General features: G+C 39.7%; 1 protein-coding gene across 1 annotated transcript in view; it reads right to left on the bottom strand.

The window, feature by feature from the left end:
- Positions 1-23956, bottom strand: part of itga8 (integrin, alpha 8) — a 92703-nt gene that overhangs the window by 8963 nt on the left and 59784 nt on the right. Inside the window, exons 18-25 of the mRNA XM_058376764.1 lie at positions 22271-22408; positions 22071-22138; positions 21689-21836; positions 18262-18354; positions 7276-7355; positions 2088-2168; positions 1343-1448; positions 370-528 (exon numbers count right to left, since the gene is read on the bottom strand). Coding sequence (XP_058232747.1) covers positions 370-528; positions 1343-1448; positions 2088-2168; positions 7276-7355; positions 18262-18354; positions 21689-21836; positions 22071-22138; positions 22271-22408 — 873 coding nt within the window. The remainder of the gene's footprint in view (positions 1-369; positions 529-1342; positions 1449-2087; positions 2169-7275; positions 7356-18261; positions 18355-21688; positions 21837-22070; positions 22139-22270; positions 22409-23956) is intronic.

The raw sequence follows: 23956 nt of genomic DNA, 5'->3' as shown, positions 1-23956 counted from the left end.
TGGACCAAAGTAAATCAACAGACCTATCGAAAAATGCATGTAGTATGAAATCTGCCTTCTGGGAGATTCCCAAGCCTGGGATTTTGCGTCTTTTTTCCACAGATTAATTTTGATTTGATTATAATAACCAGACCTTACAAGACTGCCTTGACATTAGCTATGAGATCATTCCCCCCATAACCACAATTCCTTACAAACTTATGAGTATATTAATACATGTGTATATATATTTATTTGCAATAATTAAAGTATTTAAGGTATTGATTTACTAGACCTTCCATAACTGGATCTTTATTATTAATCATGAATTGGGTTAATGCTGATTCGTTTGACTTATGGATAATGGACAGATAAGTGAGTGTGTGTTACCTCAAGCTCCAGTGGGTTCAGTGAGCCATTGATGTGACACTGAATCGGTCCATCAGTGATGATTTCCATGGCGTAAAGCAAATGTTCTTCTCGATGACGACTGGGCCATCCAATCTCCAAAACTGTGCCACTCACAGAACTTGGACCTGAATTATACAGCTGAGTGTGTGTGTGTAAGTGTGTATGACAGAAAAGAACAGAAAATCCAATCAGACCCAGTCAAAAACCATGAAATCATAACAATATACAAGTATATCAACACACTCCTAAATTTCAATGCGATATTCAATTGGATCCGACAACTACAATGATGCTGCACTAAAAAAATAAAAATCAGTGAGATGTCTAGCACTGGTGGCTAAAACCAAATGGCACTTGGTGAAGCGAAGCTCTGTGTGCACTAACACGAGGCAGGCCACACGGCGTCTGGCTAACATTACGGCTAATTAAAACAATTATTAGCTACAGGACTGGATGAACTTGCATGGAGCCCCTTCTCAGGGAAAAAAGAGGTCAACTCTATTTTTCTTGACAAACAAACAAGCGAATGAAATGATCCGGGACGTGTTGTTCAGGGTCCGCACTGTATTCCTTTTACTTTTATTCAAACTAGACTTAATCAGATATTAGTTGATTCTGGTTTTGACGCATAAACACTGTCGTCTGTGTGCTTTCTATTACCGGCTTATTTCTGCAATACTGTAATATCACTCGACTCTGGTTATTAATGAGGCCTTGGCTAGTGTGTATGTGTGTTTTCGAAGTAATGAGCACTACTGGTCAGGATGGCTTTCATCAGACTGAAGCTTGCGTGTGTTTACTGTTTAGGATTTTTCAGTTTAACGGAGCAGCGCCGATGCTCTTCCTCTATTCTTGGAAGCAAATTATTCCCACATGTGATGTGCTTCCTCCTCAGCTACTGCTGCGACCTGTGTATGTGTGTATGCTTGTGTTTGTGTGTGTATGTGTGTACCTCATAGATATGCTGGATCTGAGGCCCAATATCATCCTCTCTGACTGGTTTCTCTTTGGGTTCCCAGTGAGGAAAAGGTAGAACTACTTGAGCTGGTAGAGAGACACTGATATAGAGAGAGAGAGAGAGAGAGAGACTTGTTAATTCATTCTGCATATTGTACAACATGGATATAATTGTAGTGATGTATTTACTGTAGAAATGTTTCCATGTAATTGTATTTGCATTTTTATGTAGATTGGAATTAAATATTTGTCCCTAAAAAAAAAAAGCATGTCTTTATATCTTTATGGGGATCAATTAATTTAATAAAAAGAAAAAAAAAATATCTAAAAGTCTGTAAGGATAAGATAAAAAGAAAATGAATAAATAAAATAAAATAAAAAGAAAAATTAATTAATAAAATATTAATATCCTCAGGATAGGATAGAAATAATAGTAACAATTGTTTCCCAGTATTAAATTCTAAAATTCCCTATACTGTATGTATGGTTTAAACATGACTCGTACGCTTTGTTTTGAATTTGTTCCGAAATTTACGCCCTTTGTATTTTTTCTTCCTTTTGTTTTCCCTAAAAATCCAAATGATTTCATCCCATTTAATTTATGACTCTGTTTTTACATTCTGAATTGGGAATACAGAAAAAGACAGAAAGAGTGAAATAAAAAAAAAAAAAAAACATCAGCATTATGATGATGATGATGAGTAACACATGAGAAAACAAGCTTAAGGAAGAGTTCTCACCCCCGGATGTCCACCTGCGCTCGTGCGACAATGTTGAGAGTCAAATTCACAAGGTTACTCTTCGGGTTATCTTTGTTGGTGCTGGAAGACACAATTATTATTATTATTATTATTATTATTATTATTATTATTATTATTATTATTATTATTATTATTATTATTATTATTATTATTATTATTATTATTATTATTATTATTATTATATCTTTAGGGATTATTACTGTGTCATTGGGGCTGACAGGAAATATTTGATACATATACACTGATCAGCCATAACATTATGACAGGTGAAGTGAATAACACTGATGATCTCCTCATCATGGCACCTGTTAGTGGGTGGAATATATTAGGCAGGAAGGGAACATTTTGTCCTCAAAGTTGATGTCTTAGAAGCAGGAAAAATAAAGTAGGGATTTAAGCTAGTTTGATGAAGGACCAAATTGTGATGGCTAGACGACTGGATTAGAGCAAGGAAGGAACAATAGTGAACTGACAACAGGGTCATGGGTGGCCACTGCAAGTGGAGAGTGAAGGCTGGCCCGTGTGATCCGATCCAACAGACGAGCTACTGTTGCTCAAATTGCTGAAGAAGTTAATGCTGGATCTGATAGGAAGGTGTCAGAATACACAGTGCATCACAGTTTATTGTGTATGGGGCTGCATAATCGCAGACCAGTCAGGGTGCCCATCTTGACCCCTGTGCACTGTTGAAAGTGCCAACAATGGGCACATGAGCATCAGAACTGGACCACAGAGCAGTGGAAGAACGTGGCCTGGTCATGCATCGACGGGTCAGGGCTGTTTTGGCATCAAAAGGGGGACCAATACGATATTAGGTAGGTGGTCATAATGTTATGCCTGATCAGTGTATAGTTCATGTATACGTATATAGCTCCATGCTGAAAGAGTAGTCCAAGTTTCAGTCCAGTATTTTCAGGTCTGATGAATGCAAGTGGTTTTTACAAGTCGGAAAAATCCTAATCGCTGGAATTCCAACGTGATGTGAAAGACAGCGGGTCTCAGAAAGAGGAAAAAGTCTATGATAAGTGTATGGCTGTCCTTTAGGGAGTAATAAGAGTTTGTGTGTGTGTGTGTGTGTGTTTGTGTTTGTGAATGTTGGTTAGACTACAACAACAGGGTTTTCAAACAGTGCCAAAGTTGTCCATGTCAACTGTCTCGCCGATCATTCCACCGAGAACTCAAACTAACCACACACTCTCACACCCATCATCACAAGCATTATTATCTGCCCAGAAAGGACACACACTACACACACACACACAGACACACACACACACATGGCTGTAGCTAGTTATTTACATCAGTGTCAATCTCAAAGTTCAGTAGTGATCTGGCTGAATGATGTCGGTGAATAAAACAGACCACCACACACACTCATACTACACACTCTTCCTGGTGTCATAACACTGCTGTGAGGAACAAAAGGCTTGACACACAACCCTTCATGGGTATCATGGGAGATCAGAGACTGACAATGTGCATCAGTGTGCATCTCCAGATCACAGAGAAACACAAAGCTGTGCTGATCGAATAACTGCCATGTAATTGACTCTGACTTCTGAGTACTCACAAACACACACACACACACACACACACAATGGCTATAAAGTAAAAACATTTGTTTGTTCCAGACAGAATGGTCTAGGTATTTTAGAAACTGCTGATCAGTCAGGATTTCAGTGCAGGCTTTAGAGTTTACACAAAATGGTGCCAAAAGCAATCCCAGAGCGGCAGCTCTGCAGGGGCAAAAAACGAAACAGGTCTGAGGAAAATGTCCAGATCTGTTCAAGCTGACAGTAACACTCTTTACAAACCTGGTGAGCTAAAAAGCACCTCAGAGGTATTCGTTAAGTTGTCTTTATTTTGTCACATATGCATTACATCACAAAGAAATTCCCCCATCCGTAGGGGTCAGCCATGATGCAGCACCCCTGGAGCAAGGGCCCAGTGGTGGTAGCTTAGTGGTGCTGAGACTTGAACCCCAATCTTCCAGTCAACGATCCAGAGCCTTAACCCCTTGAGCTACCACTGCCCTACTTGTTGCCCCGCATGTTGAGGTAAATGACCTCCTGTGTGCTAGGAAGAATCTGAGCGATGTTATCCTCTCATTTCTATACATATTTATGACATAGTTTTGTGTCTTTCTTTTTTCCTTTGTGATTTAGGCTTTTTAATTTTTTTCCCCCTCAAAGGCTAGTATCAGTACGCTGGATGTATGCTAACTTCTCTTCCCTGAGAGACCTTTTTTACCTCAACCTACTAGGATTTCTCTCACAAACTGTACATTTTCTCGCCTGTTGGGTCAACATTTACCTCAGAACTATTAATAAATGACCTAAAAATGGTATTATATGAGTAGAATTACAGTGTAATTACACTTAGCATTGATTACTAGCCCACGTTTCTCCACAGTGTGAAATGTAAACAGGGTGTCACAGTAGTATTTCATATACGAATCTTTTCACAAACACGGTGACCAGCACAGCGTTTTCGTGTAACTACAGATCACAGTGACTAGCAGGTGGAAGTTTTATCAGAAAGAAAGACACAACATTGCTGAAGAATTCATTTTCTCTTTCTCTCCGTCTTTCTTTCCTGCATTTGTTTCTTCTCAAATGATAATGAGGAGGAATTTTCTGGACAGTGACATGTACTTGAAATAAACCACCTGGCACACGTGTAGTCGCGCGCACGCGGACACACACACACATACATACACACACACACACACACACACACACACACACACACACACATACATACACACACACAGAGTAGAGTGGCTTTGGGTTATGAGATCAAGCCATAAGGGAGATTTGCCTCCCTGCCTTCCCTTAGATTTGAAGTGTGGCAGCTTCTAACAACATCCCCTCATAACACACTCCTCCTGCAACATGTGTGTGTGTGTGTGTGTGTCTGAGAACTAGAAACAACACAGGATCAAGTGTTATTATAGCACATTCTCGCAAATGCCCCCCTAACGAGTGGACAAGGACAAGCAAAAGAACGAATGTTTGGACATCTGTAAATGTGTGTGTGTGTGTGTGTGTGTGTAAGCATGCTTGTAGCAGGAAGAAATTTTGAGAAATCTGTGTGTGTGGTGATGGTGGTTGGCTGATTTGTACTGTAGTTCCTATTTTCAAAACACATGCACATCTAGCATTCAGTCTTTCAAGCGATGTCTAAAGTCCTACCTCTTTCTGAAGCCTTTAGTACTTAAAATAGTACTTTAGCCTTAAAAAAATATTTCAATTTCAACGCACTTCTGTAATTTGCTCTGGATAACAACGTCTGCTTCAATCGGCTTCGTTATCACTGAAGCTACATCCGCTTACAACTAAACCTCCCTTTAAACTTCACCTCGGTTCACTAACTAAACTGAAGCCATCAGTTTATCAGCTTTTCTTTTATCAGATTTTTTCTTTCTATTTATTTTTCTCTGGACCAGCCAGATGTCCTGGTGATCCCTGAACACATACCAATATTCTTCTACAAACATCATCTGTTCTCCATGACCCAACTGTATCTTATCAGGAGATAACTTTTAAAGTTTAATAAAAACTCACATTCCAAGGACTTGATTAGAAAACAGCTTGCCAACACACACACACACACACAAACAGCAGACAAATGTTAATGACTGGCGGAATTGTACTGTACTTAGTGCTGAAAGTTTGAGGACAGACACATGCACGCACACACACACACACACACACACATGACAGATTATTAAAGCTGGACACGCTTGTTAGAGGAATGTAGTGTTGATGGAGCTTTGGTGCAACGTGTGTGTGTTGTATGTGTGTGTGTGTGTGTGTCCTCCTACAATATTTAAGCTATAATAAATGGACTGTTTATTCATGCTGGAAAGCAGAGATCATAGAATAGCAGAGATGGAGGGGAACACTGGAAAGTGGGTGGGAAGGAGAGATGAAGCAGGGTGGATAGAAATATTATGATACAGGAAGCAGATGAGCAGGAAAATGAAAGGAACAAAAACAGAGAGAGGGGCAGACACAGAAAGGAAGGAACACAGTAGAGCAGAAGAGGAGAACAGAAGGAGAGATACGTGGCACAGAAAAGAGAGAGAGAGAGAGAGAGAGAGAGAGAGAGAGAGAGAAGATAAAAAGGACTAGAGAAACTAGGACGTCACTAGATGGAGTGAAAGAAGGAAAAAGTCAAAGAGGACAGATGGATGGATAGAGAAGGAACAGGAGGGATTGAAAATACAGGCCAGAGAAAAGAGTGATAGAGAGAACAGAGAATGAAGATAGAGGCCAAAACTCAAGAGACAGAGGGAACGAATTGAAAAAGCAGAAGAGAAGGAGAGATGTGAATTGTAGGAGGTATTGAAAAAAACAGAACAAAGAAATTGAAGGATAAAGGGAGCGAAGAGAATGGACAGAGGAGAGGAAGGAAAAGGAGAGGAAGGAGAAGAAAAGTGGGTTGTGCGGCAGGAAAGATGGATAGAGGAAAACAGAATAACGTGATGAAAGGATTGGTCAAGACTTGAACTGCATTTTGTGTTTGTTTTATTAGCTTCAAGAGATGTTGCAAGGAAGCGAATGTTCATAGCTGTTATAACATATAACGTGAGTTCTTTCGTTACTGTTATGATGTAACTATGCATGGGAAAAAATGTACATGTCGTTTATTAATAATAAAAAAAACATATCTGTTGCCAAATAAAGCAAATAAAAACTCTTCAGGTTGTGCAGTTTCAGGAAAATGATCGTGCGAAAATGAACATGCTAAAAACAAACCTGATGTCAGGGCAGTTAAGGGAACTTAAAGAGCAGGAATTGGGTTGAACTCATCATTTATTTTGAACCATTTGCATTTTCCTGGAACTTTTCTATGAATATATTGCCCCTAGTAGGCTCAGTAAAATAGAAATAATTAACTATAACTATAAATTCTATAAAAGCCTGAGTGTCTACTTTCATATGAGCCCTCAGTCACCACTGTGTTGTGTGACATGCTGAACATAGACAACAAAACAAGTGAAAGAAAGCCAATTTTTTTGTCCTCTGGTGAAAAGATTGATTTATTATTTATTTATTTCCATGCTAGGGAGCTCTATGTCTCTTTTCACCTCATCACTTGTTGCACAGAACAAGGGATGAAAAGAGTACAGGAAGGGCGGAGTTAAGGATGCGTATCTCACCTGTGTATCTGCAGAGAAAAGCCAATGTGAGCTTCAGCGTCTTCTAACCTGTGGACAGAGAACCGCAAACCAATAGATGCCTAGATGGAGAGAGAGAGAGAGAGAGAGAGAGAGACAAGGATGAGAACAAATGTGATGAATAAAGCTTGTGTTTCTCCACCATTATTATTACCACAGCAGCACTGCCTTTAAAAGGTGACTGAATTTTACTGCTACAAGACAGCATGCCATTTAACTTGGTCACAAAGCAACAAACAGACGACACACACACACACACCGTCTCTTTCTTTACCTCTAACAGTGCCCATATGTTGCAGTTCATTAGCCGGACTATGATAACAGCTAATGAAGGCCAGCACTGTGGCTACAGGCTCTATGCTAATTACAAAAGCCCATAAACAGGCCCCCTCTAGCCCTTCCCCTCCCCCCTCCATTAACCTGCCAAAATCCCCCCCCCCCCACACAACCTTCCCCCTTTAATGGAAAACCCTGCACACTACAAAGCCAGCTCGTAACGGAGGGGTAAAAGGAACAAGTGCTGTTAAACTTTAAAGCCGGTGCCTCTTTTTGTGGTTGCTGCTTGAAAAAGTCCAAGAGTCGGTAAAGCGGTACGCCACATTTCTGCGCACATATTTCATCAAAGCGTCGCCATTTATGAGGATCGGCTCGTATAATTTTGCGGCGTCCAATTACTCTAATGAGACAATAACTTTCAGTCAGAAGGTCTTTACAAAACCCCAAAACAGATTAGGACTCATTAAAAGGGAAGAAAAATGGTGGAAAAATCTGTTTGGTGATGAAGAGGTATGAATATGAAGATGATCCTCTATGTTTCTCAAATCATTTTGCATTTAAATTGCTTTTATTTTCACATTTACATTACAGTGAAATTCTTTCTTCACATATCCCATCCTTGAAGGATTGGAGTCAGAGCGCCATGATGTAGCATGATGGAGTGTGAGCCTTGCTCAATGGCCCAACAATGGCAGCTCGGTGGTCCTGGGGCTCGAACACCGATCTTCTGATGAACAACCCAGAGCCTTAACCACCTGAGCTACCAATTGCTTTTGAAGTTTGATAGCTAAAACAAAGAGGAACTTCTTCCCTCAGGTGATCAGACAGATACAGATCCTCGCATTTACTCCACTGTCACTGTGTCACGTTTACTGTTACTACACGTAACTCACCTGAATGTTTAGCACATCACTTTCCATCCTCTACAGTTTTAATTGCACATCATGTTCCACTGCTAGTACAAGGAACATATAATGTCCATCATATTCTATTATTTCTTCTTATCTCTTTCTTTGATTCTTAGTGAGCGGTGATAGCTTAAGTGGTTAAGGCTCTGGGTTGTTGATAGGAAGATCAGGGTTCACTGCCAAGCTGCCACTGTTGGGCCCTTGAGCAAGGCTCCCAACCCCCTTGCTCCAGGGGAGCTACATCATAGCTAACCCCAAACATCCAAGGATAAAATTTCACTGTGCAGTATATGTGACAAACAAAAGCTACTTAACTTAGCTACTTGATTATTTATAAGCAGAGTCGAAAGTGAAGTAGTCTGGATTTTCATTTCACTGCACTGTGAGTGTGTGAATACACGCCCATGGTGTTCCTCATCCCAGGACGTATTCCTGCCTTGACCCGAGTATTCCCATGACAGACTCCAGATCCACTGAGACTCTCTAATTCTAAAAGTGGATTGTGAAAGTGTGGCTTCGTTTCCTTTGTGTTTCCAAGGTCAATCCAGGATATCTTCCAGCCGCTTTTATGACTTAGGGACAGGGTTGGGTTCGATCGTGCTGTAGACACTTCCTCACAAATGAATCCTTAAAGAATCAAAGGAAACCACCAATACGGCTCAGCTGTGTGTCATTAACATGCGCCGCTCCATCTGCTGTCTCTTTTTCCAATTGTTTTCAGCCAGAAGCATCCGAACTATACGCACATCTACCACCCTAGTGAGAGATGTGCTATCAAAAGTGTGGGAGATAATAAAACAATACATCTGTTTCTGTAACATTTGCTTATAGACAGACAACAATGAGGACATTATTTGGGTGTGTTTGTTCATAACCTACACTCAGAGAGGTTCATAAATTACTGGCTATCGTACAAATGAGAGTAATTATTTCTGTCAAATATTTGAGACAGCTGAGGCTCCTCTCCTGTATCTAACAACACTGCAATAACAATTTCGTAATAAGAAGCCGTCTTTACTCTATCACTTCAGACTTCGCTTAATATACAAACCACAACAGCCTTTAGATTTAAGTTAGAAAGAGACACTTTATTAAAATAGACGCATCTCTAGTGATAAACATGTCTGAATGACTAGTGTGTCTTACTCATTTTACACTTGTTTTAAACAATGCTAAACATTTTAGCAGATCCTATACAAAGCCAGATATAAACTCCTGCAATATAATGAGACACATTAAACCAGGAGTGAATGATGATGTAAGGGTGAGATACAGAGCACATGTCATCCTCATAGTTGCCGCACTATGAGCAGAGAGCAGACAGAGCCCATATGTCTGCAGACAGTGAAACAGGGATAAAGCTGTGATGTTTGAACCCAGTGTCCTCTTGATGAAGTCCAGAAAAGGACACTCACCCAGCTGAGGACACTTTTGGCTTATGCCCACAGTCAGGGAATAAAAGAAAGTGCATTTTTCTTTGAGAAATTTTCTAATACTAATGCAATGTTTTCTAATGTTTTACTCCACTTCATTACTACTAGATACAGCTTTAATGGAAGGCCAGAGGTCTACATAGACATTTAAACAACAATTAAATTACTTACTTATTTACTTACTTACTTAATTACTCACTTACTTATAGTGGTTTGTAAAAATTGTCGTTAGAGAACTGGAAATTAGCTTTCGTCAGGATTTCCAGATTCATATCCGGATTTGCATATTGGTAAAATGCTGGAAGACCTCATGCACTCACAGAACAAGATATGGTCCTATATACTATAGCAAGGAAACTGTAATCCAATAAGACCTGTTTTTCGTAAAATAAGATTTCAACCACTCAACAGTTGTCTCCCTAATTAAGTACTGGACATTTCTGACAAAGGTCTCCACTATCATATGACAGCTACCAAACGTAGAAAGTGAAGGCCATTACATGCTTCCTCTGAGACAGGATGGAGTAAAAGTGCTATCCTGCCCGTGCATAGACATAGACGCCATTGATGGGTTAGAGTCGCTGTTATTGATGATAGAGTGAGAGATGGAAAGAGAAAGAGATAGAGAGAGAGAGTATGCCACCACTCCCATTCAGAAAGCACCACCAAATTTGCTCTCTTGGACTCCTGATCACGATGACTGTGGCATCGTCGTTATTCAGACTCGCATTTACGGACAATAGCTTTGCTTTTGCGCAACTCAGGAGCCAATTAATTCATTCTATTATGGCAAGATGAATAAATAAAAAAATAAATAACTCAACAGACTGCCTTAACAATAATCCAGCATAGCACATGCTGGTCATTTCTTTATGAACATTATCACATATATACACAGTTTTGACACTTTCAGCATCTGCTGCACTCTCAGCAGATACTAAAAAGGTTTTAGCATGTTTTATATAATAAAATAAAACTTGATATTTTTAAAATAAACTACCATTTTGACATTATAGCCTGAAATATCTCTATAAAGCTGACTAGACAGTTTTAACAAGAAATGCTTCACGGTCTATACAATCAAATTTCAATGTAAATTCCATTTTGTAATATTTATGCTGAATATAAATACTAAAAAATACTATACTTTTCATTAGTTTAAATATTGGTTTTAGATATCTGGTTAAAATGCTGAGTCAGAAGAGGAAAATTCCATTAAAGCTTTACTAATATTATCCAATTATATCTAGACTTCAAATACATTAAAGTTGATATAGTTGATATATTTATGTAAACTAATAGCCTATTGCTTGCTTGGGTGGACGTTTGGGGGACAAAGTTAGGGAGGCCAGATTAAGAAGGTTTGGACATGTTCAGAGGAGGGAGAGTGAGTATATTGGTAGGAGAAGGTTAGACATGGAGCTGCCAAAAGAGGAAGGACCAAAGAGGAGGTAAATGGATGTAATAAATGAGGAAATGAAGCTAGTGGGTGCAAGTGTTGAGAATGCAGAAGATGATAGGTGGAGAGAGATGATTCGCTGTGGCCACCCCTGAAGGGAAAAGCCGAAAGAAGAAGAAGAAGAAGAAGAAGAAGAATAGCCTATTGCTTGGAATTTAATAAAAAAAAACATCCAAAAAAGCGTGTGCAGTAAACTTACCCTGGAATTATGGAAAATGGTAGATTGCAACAGGGCAATAAACACAATCTAACCCATTCTCAATCAGTGTTATGTGTTAGAATGTGTTAGAAGATGTATTACGAACATGTTAATAATGCTATAATTTGGCATTCAAGCTGGTGAATGGGTGAATAAGTAAAATTCTGCCTATGCAGTGCTTTGCATACATATGGACAGGAATGAGATTTCCACTTGCACTTCACCTACTAAGCCGCTAGACTTAGAAATATACCAAGTCATCCAAAAAGGTTTTGAAATTTCAAATGAGGGCTCATATTTCATAACATTTGTCCATTCTGCCCTTCCAAATGCCATTGTTAATTTTGATATACCGTGTCTGACTGGAGGGACCACCTTGAAAGAAGTGTGTACAAGAAGTGGTGGATTCTTTTATGTCCTTTTCTTTTTGGTCGGATCACATCCCCCATGTGCTTCCCATGTGGTTGCCTGTGATGTGCTGGAGGGTGATGGGAACATAAATGTGTGTGAGTGGGACAGGGGATATGTCACAGCACTTAACTGGTGCCATGTTAATTTGGCCCATGTGAGCTTAACCCTGCAGGCTCCATTGGTGAGCTCCGAGTCTCTGAGAACGGCATACACCAATCTGGAACATGTTAACATGTCAAGCTCAACCCATCCACCACACACACACACACACACACACACGCACACACACATCCATCCTTCTCTCTCTCTCTCTCTCTCCTAAAACTCGCCATTCATTATTTATTCTACTCTTCCTATTAAGCCACCGCTACAGCAAAACAGTCTCTCTATTCATTCTCTGTCTCTTGCTTAGTAAACAACATCGGTCATACTGTCTGTCTTTTCTCCTTTTCCTACCACAAGGCAATCCTTCTCTAAATGTCTTCTGTCTCTCATGATCAAACAGCCATCCATGTCAAAACAAGGCTGTCTCATGATTCTTAATCTTCCATTCATGTGAAACCACAGAGAAACAACTCTCCCCTCCACTATTTCACTATAGCAACTAGCATCTCTTCCACATATCATCTACATACAGTATACTGTATACAATAAGCCTTTTTCTCTCCAATCTTTTTCGCTCAGTATCTCTTGAGGCTGATGGAACATTCCTAACGCCTAACACTAAAGTGTGTTTCAGACAGAAAATGATGACCTCTCCCCCCTATTTTCCTCGCTCTCAAACCTAATTGACCTGCTCCCCTCCCTCTCTGTCTCCAATGTGGGCTTTGAAGACAAGTGGCTCCATCTCTTTCCAGGCTAACAGGCAGAAACACCAATCAATCATGCAGTCATAAGAGTGGGAGACCCATAGCCCACAGTCTCACAACCTAAAAACACTAAATGTTTGATCAGGACACATCTTGTGAGCATGTTTGCCCTGGAAAGTGAGTCATAATACACAATAGTGGCACTCCAGTTTGGAGATCCTGAGTATTAAGTGGGCTGAGCAGCAGTAATAAAATTCTAAACCACACTCTCTGCATCCTGCAGAGGAAAGCATTTACCAGCTTATGTGTCAAATTAGAAGGAAATTACCATTCAATTTGCCCGGCTTTAACCGGCACGGCTATCATAACAGAGCGAAGAGGAAGAGAATAAACAGCAGTGAAGAGTCTTTAAAATCGAACCCAGTTTTAGCTTTATCCTTAGAAAGCATGGGCTTTAAGATCATCGGGAAAATTCGTCCACTTCCGAGAAATCGTATCTTTCTTTCTCTCCTGAAGACTAAGGCAAAGAAAGAGTCAGCAGAAGCCGAACAAGGATAAATCATGAACGAAGTGCAGTGTACCCCGAGGGCTCAGGGGAAATAGGAAACTGATGGGTAAAGGACAGTGGGAGGGATGAAGGGAATGATGGAGGGGGAAAACAGAAGAGACGTAGCAGCTGCACAGATCTTATGGAACTTTCTTGGAATGTCACCCGAACGTTCAGTGGGGTCGAAAGTCTTTAATCACCGGGTGAGTTATTCAAAGTAAAATATTTGGTTGTCTTTAACCCACACACATGTATATACAAATGAAGCCATCATTTCATTGTCGGACGCCTGTCTTTATTTAGCAGAAGAGTTCGCTGCTGTGACAAATGACCATGATGACGCACGCAAAAATCATACTTGCTGTGACATTTAAAGCTGAGAAACTGAGAAAAAGAATGATAAACGGATGGAGAGATGAATGGAAAGAGATAAACTGCACCAATGTAAAAAGGATGACCATCAGAACAGCCTCAATTCATTGCTATCCTTCTTAAAGCTTATGAGGGGGTCTGGGAAAACCTGTCAGATGTTCAGCTAAGGCTGAAACCAAGAAAAAACAAACAGAATAAAGCTTTTTTTGCTTATGACTTTAGTCTACTTTAAGAAACGTAAATATATTTTTATTTAGTCTACTTTCTGACCTTGTTTTGGCTTTCTGCCTGCAAAGGTCAGGTTGTTTACGAAGGCAATATTATAAATGCAGTAAATGCCGTCAGTTTGCCTAAAGATGTCTAGCTAAGTGTGCTTTTTGTTTCGATCACAAAAATAAGTCTAATCAGGTCAGATACGGCCTGTCAAGACCGCTTACACATTATGTAGAGAAAAAGTTTTAAATTACAGTAATGCCCAGTTTATCACGGGGGTTACGGTCCAAAACCACCCGCGATAAACAAAAATGGACGCCACCCCCAAATGCTTTTTTTTTTTATTGTTTAAGCCGTAAATGACCCTCCCACACTTAAACACACAGAAAACATTTGCAAGCATATAGTCAGAGAAATTCGTAGAAATATCACATTTATAGTGAGTCCTGTGTGTATGTATGTTCCTTGCCAGAAGCCTTAGAAGGTGCAGGGCGTTTGGGCGGCTTGCAGAAAAAACGTAAAAATACAGCGTACACAGAACAAAACGAAACACTGACACGCGAAAAACTGGGATGCTGGAGAATTCTGCTTCCCTTTTCCCAACTGCACTCATAGCCAGCAGCCAATCACAACCGTGATGAAATGAATGGGACATTCCGATTGGCCAGACTCGTTCCTCCAGCCGTACTGTATTTGGATTTTCAGCATCCCCGCACTGCGCTTTCCTAAACGACGCTACGTGTTCTTTGTCTCTTGAGTAAATACGCTGTACAGTATTTTATATATTATTAACATTTTACTTCATTTTAATTAATGTTTATATTTTGTAATTAATAATTCTAATTTTTATTAATAAATTAACTTATTTCAACATAAAAAACAATTCACTATAAGGTTTGTGGATACCGCGATATACTGGGAAAATCCGCAAAAACGTTAATTATGTTCCAAATAAAAATCAGCGATATACCGGGACCGCTTATATGAACCGCGATATAGAGGGGGATTACTGTATGACATTTAAATCGATAATGGTTTTAATTATAATAATCTTGTTTCTGTTCTCTGGTTTTGTGATTATGGTCTTTTCTCATGTTCCTGCATTACTTTTGGGGTTAGTCTGCCTGCTCTTTAAATTCAATTCAATTTATTTGTATAGCGCTTTTAACAACGGACTTTGTCTCAAAGCAGGTTTACAGAAGTATAGAAACAGAGAAGGAAAAATTATAAAGTTTAAATTAAAGTTACTCCCTATTTCATCCCTAATGAGCTAGCCTGCGACGATGGTGGCAAGGAAATACTCACTGAGATGATATGAGGAAGAAACCTTGAGAGGAACCAGGCTCGGAAAGGAACACATCCTTATTTGGGTAAGAACTAGACAGTAAATAATGTAAATGTAGCTAAGTAATGTCCTTTCTACAACAGCAACCAAGGGATTAACTAATAGGTCAGTTAGGTTACTGAGGTCATTATAGACACTAATTCCTTGCTGTCACAAGCTGACAGATGTAGCGGCAGATCCGTAAATAAAGTCTACACCTATAACTGGGGGGGTTTCCTCCTGGTACTTTGGTTTGTCCCAGCTCAAAGGCATGCTTTGTAGGCTGATCAGCATTTCTAAATAGTCAATAGTGTGTGAAAGGATTTGTGAGTGTGTGTGTGATTCTGCCTTGTGATGGGGTGTCACCCTATCCAGGGCATCTCCCACCTTATACCCTAAATCCCATCCAAGATCCCTGTGAATGTGAGTAGAATAAACAGCCCAGAAAATGGATGGATGGATCTGTAAATGCACCTCTGTCTTCTGACATATTTTCAGTGATACTGTAACACTGTCCTTATGCCATTAGAGTACATGCTGGTTAATCTCATCTTGCGTTTTTTGCTAATTTTATTCAAAACATTTCAGCCATGTTATTTTAAACCCTGTTCCTCATATGAGAGCAAAAGGCTTCCACGGTCAGCAACAAAACCTTGAGAGAAGAATGCAGGTCCGATGTGTCCAGGCAGACAGCAGTGGTGTTGACAACCACAGGTATAGTCATCACTGCCTTAATCGCTGCCACAGCATGTGTTTTTCATGCTGTAGTAACACACACTGTGCCATTCGTTTCAGGAGTTGAGAAGATGCTGTGTTATGAACACATCTGGATAACAGCTGCATTTCAGTGGCTGCGCTGGACCCGAGCCATAACTACCATATGCAATGAGGGCTTCCTGTCCCTTCTAAATTCGATTCAATTAAATTACTCTTAAAAAATAGACACTGTAACAAAGTAAAGCTTTGGATGTAGATCTTGAGTCAAGAATTCGGTATAAATTGTCCACCCCAATAAAGACAGCTGTGCTACTATACCAGTAGCAGCTCATGACCATAATGTTTTGGTCAGGCAGGACGTCATTAATAATGACAGCCTCAAAAGATATAAAGTCATGAGACTGTCACACTTCAATTAAATTTTTTAGACTAACATACAGTAGTGTAGCATACAGTCTAGCCGCTCATTTTGAGCAGATTGGATTCTATCTTGGATATAGTAGGCATATTTCCTGTCTTGAAAAGACCTGAATCAGGCCAACATACTGGGAAAACCTGGAACACATGGCTATTGTAAGATCCCTATCTTACAATAAAGTCCCAATCTTACATATATCTTACATTAGACATGGTACAATTCATCACAGACACATTGCATACAATAAAAGATTGTCTTTGCAAACATATATTAGATTTATTTCTGATGATTTGCTGTAGAAGATTAAGTATTTCGAAACTAACTCGATTCTGTATCCTGTCCTGTCCTGTCTGTTGTTCCTCCTCTACTAGTGCAAGCATGGGGCAGCGTGATTAATGCCCCAATGGGCCTGTATTAGTGCTTGTTGCCATTTTGGACAACTAGGTGCAATAGTAACACTACGGAAGCTAAGCAATGGTTGAGTTCATTCTACAAAGTCAAACAAAATAATAGAACATTTGTTTATTTTGCACAGTTGAGCCACTACTGTACTGTCCACATAATACTATACAGTTCAACTTGATACTGCTAAACGTCCAGTTTTTGGGCTTTTCTGTGACTGTGGTGATATTTCATCAGAAGTAACATATACACACAAATGTAGTCAAGAATATGTCTGGTCTGGACTTCAGTAGCTTTACATAGTATGTTTTTTTTTTAATTTACAGGTCTAATGGGGAAAACTGTTTGCCTGCAAATGTTCTTAAGAGCTACTGTATGTCGCATGTTTTTCAACAACAAAATGATGAAAATCTACACCAGGTTACGTATGTAATCCGCTTCCCTTTTGAGGGAACGAGACGCTGCGTCATGGCTGATGCTATGGGAAGTGTTACCATAGTGTCAGCCATGAGGCAGCGTCTAATTCCCTCGAAAGGGAACTAAGAAAATACTCTGTAAGATATAATAATGTTATTCAGTTTTAAGGCTGTTTATCCTTTTTCCCACTACAATGGGCAGGCATAATGGAAATCAACTTATGGGAGATTTTCAATCAGTATAAATGATCGAATAATTTTATCACCGCAAGTCTGATGTAAAATTAGTCAGGACTCTCTGGCTTTCAGTGTGATTTTCCATCTGTTGGATAATTTTAGATGAATTTATGAACAAGCATTTGGGATATCTCAGAGAGCGGAAATCGGTTTGATATCATCATTTATTTTGTGTAATAATGACTGAAAATTCTTAAAGCACAGCGGGATGACTTTCTAACAAGCCACTGACCACCACCATGGAGTGTGACTTGACTTGAAGTCAATGCCGAACACCAAAACAGATACAAATTCCATTTTTCGTGGTAGAAAAAAAATGCGGCATGGACTGTGTGCCATTAATATATCAAAACATATATTGCTACATGCAATACTACATACAGATCTTGAGTACACCTTCTGTTTTTCTCATCTCTCTTTGGGAGGAGTGCAGTCTTGGCATCGGGACAGTCTCCTAGCTTCCTTTGTCAATGATGCAAACAATTTATATTTGAAGAGGGAGAAATAAAAGCGCCCATAAATTCGGTTTCAGATGTTCAAAACCACACTGATAAATGTTTCTTATAAGAGCTAGGTATTTATTCCTTCTCCTTCATCCGTCTCCTTTACTTGTACCTTTTTATCTCTCAAACACTTGAACTTGGTCGGCATAGCGACGACATCAGCTTCCTTTTTGATTTAATAGTTCAGCATGCTGAACTCCTGCTGAAGCCTACACACTTAACCCTTAGATGTGACCACCCTTAGATTTTCCACCAGTATAAGTGAATGTACAGTGTGATTGAACCAAGTGTAAAAGAAGGAAATGAAAATGAGACTTTTCTTACATTTGCTCCAGCCACCATTGGGTTTCCCAATTCACACACAACCAACTGGGTGTCGTTTTCCATCCTGTGCTCACAATTCAGAATCTGTAGGTCCTGAAACGAAGAGGAAAAAAAAACCAAATCACTCAATTACACCTCATTAAAGCAATTATACTGGAGTTTCACATCACTCTTTCCTTTGCTAGGGTGAACCAAAAAATTAGGAGATACTATGTGACCCTTTCATGATGTGCTATTGGAACAAAATGGTTTAGGAAATAATTAATGTAAGCTAGTTATCTAGATTGTTTAGTGTTTTGTTTTGTACTGAGAGCAATCAAGTGCGGAAAAAAAAGTTCACGTAAGAGTCCAATCTAAAGGGCTGAAAGTTGTGACGAACCTACAACCGCCTTCTTGTTTTTTTTCTTACTTACTTTCTTGAATTTGTAGCATTTGCTTACCTAAATCTCACGGAAAGCAACATTAGCTGCTACATGTTAAGTGTCTTCACGTTTAATTGAATTAGCTGCTTCTTTTAAGGCCTCAACATGACCACATCATGCAGAGATGTTCTTAAGGAATATATGAATATCATGGACAAAAATTCTACATGACCATCCACGTTATATACAGTTTGCATGCCCAAGTATCTTAATCAAGAGATTACAAAGACACACAAATGGTTTTACGGCCTAAACAGCAGTGATCTGAATCACAGACTTGCATTTTAATATATTTAATATATTTTTCCATGAATGTGTATTAAATTATTCCTAATAGTCTATTCTCTACATTTCATAGCTTTTCTCTTGGTTGCGCCGCTTCCAGTAGTGTATATTTATGATAAGAGTATTTATCCAATCATATTTCAGCCAGTAGCTGACATCATGTGTTGCCAGGGTGAAAGAAATCTGCCTTAAGGCCTTCAGAATCAGTAGTGCAGGCACCCGGGGCTTAAAATAAGTGGCAATGAAATTGTTCCATTAACCAATCAGATTTCGAGTTGGCGTCACTGGGGCCATCTAGCAGGCATACGATTACGGCAATTTCCTGTCCTCTGATTGGATAATTGGAGTAGTCAGAGGCAGCGAACCACACAAACTAAATAAAATATATATTTTTTAACTCGCAGTGGCTGACAGAGGAGAAGAAATCGATTTGGTGAAGGGCAGTGAAGGCCTAGGTGTGAAATGCATGGGCCGCCACTGGGTTTTAAATACATGGAGTGACTCTGAGCAAAAATTTGTAGCATCACAATCTGCTCACCTGTGTACCTTAATTACTTTTAAAAAATTTTTTGGAAAAAGCTAAGTTAGTAGTTTTTCCTTCATTGTGTTCATGAACTCCTGCATTGCCCTGGTTTATTCTAACACTTTCTTCCTGTAGTCATAGAAATTATAATAGCGCCACTTGCAGTACTGGAGCACTTTTATGCGACGGCTAATATGAAACCACATTGTGTATGAAAGCGTGTTAGCCCGCAAAGGTGCCTTCGGTCTTGACAGGTGTCGTCACTGCTGTAAGTATAACTACAGACAGCTCTTTTCACACTTTTAATAGGTTTGCTACAGTATTTTTTCAATTGATTTGTTCGGTCAGGAGATTACCAGAAAACAAAAATGCTGACTCACTTCCCTTTCCTGGTTACTTTTCTATGAGGAGTGGAAAATGCGTCAAAGATATTTTCTGAGGTAATTAATCACACACGACAGAGGCAGTATACGTCTTTTTTCTTTTCAGAGTACTCTTATAACATCCTCCCGTAGCGCACTATGACTAAACACAAAACCAGGCACAATCGAAATAAGCTGTTCTATTTAAAGCTACAGATAAGGGACCTTGTTGTGTCCGGCGAAGAACCGTGGGAGGAAGAAAAGAAGCATGTTAAGAGACCACGAGTGTGATGAATTCAGTAATGGCAATAACATCATACATCTCTGAGGCCTCTCGTCCTGTCATCTCTTTCCCACTCTCTTAATCATCTCTCTCTCTCTCTTCCTCTGCACCTTTCTCTCTCCATACATCTCCACTGCTGGCAACTCGGCTAAACAGAAACGTTCCCAAGGGAACGTAGTCCGATGCAGTCATGTTAATCACATTAGAGCCACTTTCTACCATGTGCTGCAATTACCAGAGAGACCACGCCTGCTAAACTAATAATGCAGTGAAAGAGTGTAGTAGAGATTTTAATCTTAATCGTCTGTTTAGTTCTGGCTAGTCTGTATACAGAGAGAGAAGTATTAGTATCAGTATCCATGTACATTGCATGAATCCCTCCGTTTCCACGTGCCTTTGTGGAAAATCTTATGTTATATGCAACGCATCCTGACGCATTGTACATTTGTGGTTTGATGAAGAATGTTAGCTGTAATTAAATCAACATTCGCCACATTCCAGCCTTGTTACCCCGTGTTTGTGTTTTTCGCTTTCTGGCAGAAATGGATAGCAGATTGTAACTTGCAAAGCATTCAGAGTAAAAATGGATGTTCCACAAGCCCTGACCTCTCCATACAAGAATCATGAACCCGTAAACGTAAAACTAAGCTTTAATTCATGGTGCTCGTCAGAGAGACAAACAACTAAATGAATGCAGAATAATCGAAACCCTAGGAAGAGAGCAGTAGAGTGAGACGACAAGAGAACCTGATGAGTCGAATTAATTAAAGTTGAAATTCTGAGCTAAACGTTGAAGAGCTTTTCATATTGGTTAGGAAACGCTGCTCCGAATCAGTTATTACTTGCTTTCGTGGTGTTAACTCTGTATTTAGGTGCTAAACGTGTAGAGTATACAAGGACGTAGTTTTACAGTTTTGCAAAATGTTGTTTTGCAATGCTTTACCCCGGGTTTCCTCCCACAGTCCAAAAACATGTACATTAGGTTGATTGGTAATTCTAAATTGCCTATAGGAGTGAGTGAGTGTGTGTGTGGTTGTTCGTCTATATGTGGCCCTGACATGGACCTGTCCAGGGTGTACCCCTGCCTTTCGCCCGATGTGCGCTGGGATAGGCTCCAGCAGACCCCCGTGGCCCTAATTAGGAATAAAGCGGGTATAGACAATGGATGGATGGATGAATGAATTTTGCAATGCCTCATATCACATAGAAACCAGGTTGTAGTAACACACCTTAAAAAATACGACTCGGTAGCGTCAAGCGGCACTGAACATCACGGAAGTGCGTGCCATGGAAAGGGTGATTATAAACACAAAAGAAAACCTCTTGAAAGCCTGGAAAATGTTTGCTTAGTGATTACAAAAATCTAACCCCAAATACCAGTGAGTATCATAAAAAAAAAGTAAAGGAAATCTGTGGTTGAGTTTAGGAGCACTTTATGACTGGGAACACAGAATCTTCCCATTACACTGAAAAGGAATTCTGTGCAGAATCATTGCCTTGTATAATCTTGATAAAATACAGTGAGAAGTACATTGTGGTTGATGTGGTTTACCTCCCGTCGGCGCTCCATGCCGTTGTAGTCTGCCTCTGGTGGGAGACGCACCACAAGCTCGGCTTCGTATGCGCCTTCTCCGTGATTGGCTGCCATGATGGTAAGCAGCAGTGGGTTTTCATCACCGATCGCCAGCTCTGTCCGGTCCCTGTCCGGCAAATAACTGAAATTCTTAAGTGTTTTGAGACTTTCATAGATTAAAGAAAATAGTGCTTTTTAATGCAGGGTCAAAAACCATACAACTCACTATCTGGATAAAACCAGGTCTCCATCAACTCCACACAACATAAATGACACGAGTGGAAGTGAGCACTTCAAAGAGCTCAAACAAACAGGAAAACATTCACTTTTTCGCGCACATACACAAACACGATGGACTCACATTTTAGCAGAGAGCTCAAGATCTGGGACACACATGTTGTCCTCTCCACAGTCCAACAAGATGTTCGCCTGAGAGCAAGAAACAGCAAGAACAAAGAACAAGCAAGTCTCTATTTTGTTGTTGTTCAGTAACTGCTGATTAGTCTTGTATTTTAGTGATGTCTACTGATACGGGTTCATTGTAGACACACACACACACACCTGTTCACGATGCAAGGTCATGCTGTAGTGATCCAATATGGGTCGTAGCTGGAGGGCAGATAAAGGAGACTTCTGATCCAGACTGTAGTTCAGAGCTACACTGATGGGACTCAGCTTATCTCTAAATTCGGTTTCATCCTAGAGAAAAACATCCACAAAAAGTTGGTGTTAGTCATCCTAGTAACTCTACTACTTTGATATCACTTGTTTATAGCGAAATAATCAAGAACGGGATAAACAGGACATACTTTATACCTCTTTCCCTCTGTAAACCACAGAAATTCTCGAACCAATTTCTTCTTTTTTTATAGAATGACACGTAATACGTTTTTTAATGATCATATCAAATTAATGCTATTAGATGAACCAACGAGTTCACCATTCCTGACACCATTCCTATTCTAGCAGCTATCAACAGTAGTTTCCTCACTTAAGCTTAAAGAGAAACTGAAAAGCTATGTTGGAAATATTGATCCGAAATAAACACAGAAACTGTAATTTTCAGGCATAACATTATGAGCACTCCTGGTTAGTGGGTGGGATATATTAGGCAGCAAGTGAACATTTTGTCCTCAAAGTTGATGTTTTAGACGTGGGAAAAATTAGCAAGACTAAGGATTTGAGCGAGTGAACAAGGGCCAGATTGTGATGGATAGACGAATGGATCAGAGCATCTCCAAAACTGCAGCTCTTGTGGGGTGTTCCCGGTCTACAGTGGTCAGTATGTATCAAAAGTGGTCCAAGGAAGGAGCAGTGGTGAACCGTTGACAGGGTCATGGACGGCTCATTGATGTATGTGGGGAGAGAAGGATCCGATCCAACAGACGAGCTACTGTTGCTCAAATTGCTGAAGAAGTTAATGCTGGTTCTGATAGAAAGGTGTCAGAATACACAGTGCATGATGGGTCAGGGCTGTTTTGGCAGCAAAAGGTGAACACAATATTAGGCAGGTGGTCATAATGTTATGCCTGGTCAGTGTATATTGGCAATTACACACTGCACTGTACACATTACATTTTACACAGAACTACTACAGGAATGTATTATGTCATTGAATTATGTCACAGCTCCTGCTGATAATGAATTGCCACATTCTGACCAATCAGAATCGAGCATTCAGCATCACTGTGGTGTAATAGAGTTTAATTGCGTTTAAATACAACATAGATTTTAAAATAAACTAGGATAATGCATGATAAACACACATAACCAGATCTGCTGCCAAATGTTCTGAAGATGTTTCTAAAGGACAAAGATATAAATAGCTTTATAATACGCTCTGTGCAGTTACATGAGGTCTCAAATGCGTCGGTTTTCCTCCCCTTACCCTCCCTCCTGCTCTGTTTTTCCCACTTTTATTCCTGTCTTTCTCTGACTTCACTTTATGTGCTTGGAATTTTAAAGAAATCAGATAAAATGGCTTAATAAATGTCTCCAGAGCCAAGGACAACAAATAAAACCACATAATTGAGTTTAGGGTGTGTGTGTGTATTCTGATCCATAAGGAAATGGTACATTGCAGTCTGATGGTGATGAAGTAATGAGAGCGGGTTATATCAGATTAACAGAAGGCTGGGTTCTGGGATTAATTATTAGTCACTTCCTCTACACACACACACACACACACACTTAAGAATCTGAACAAGAATCTCTGAAGCATTCTTCATTTGATAAGAGTGTGAATTC

This window comes from Hemibagrus wyckioides, linkage group LG23 (genome assembly GCF_019097595.1).
Source record: "Hemibagrus wyckioides isolate EC202008001 linkage group LG23, SWU_Hwy_1.0, whole genome shotgun sequence".
Lineage (NCBI taxonomy): Eukaryota > Metazoa > Chordata > Actinopteri > Siluriformes > Bagridae > Hemibagrus > Hemibagrus wyckioides.
The sequence above is the reverse complement of the archived record's forward strand: the minus strand, read 5'-3'. Positions and strand labels throughout refer to the sequence as shown.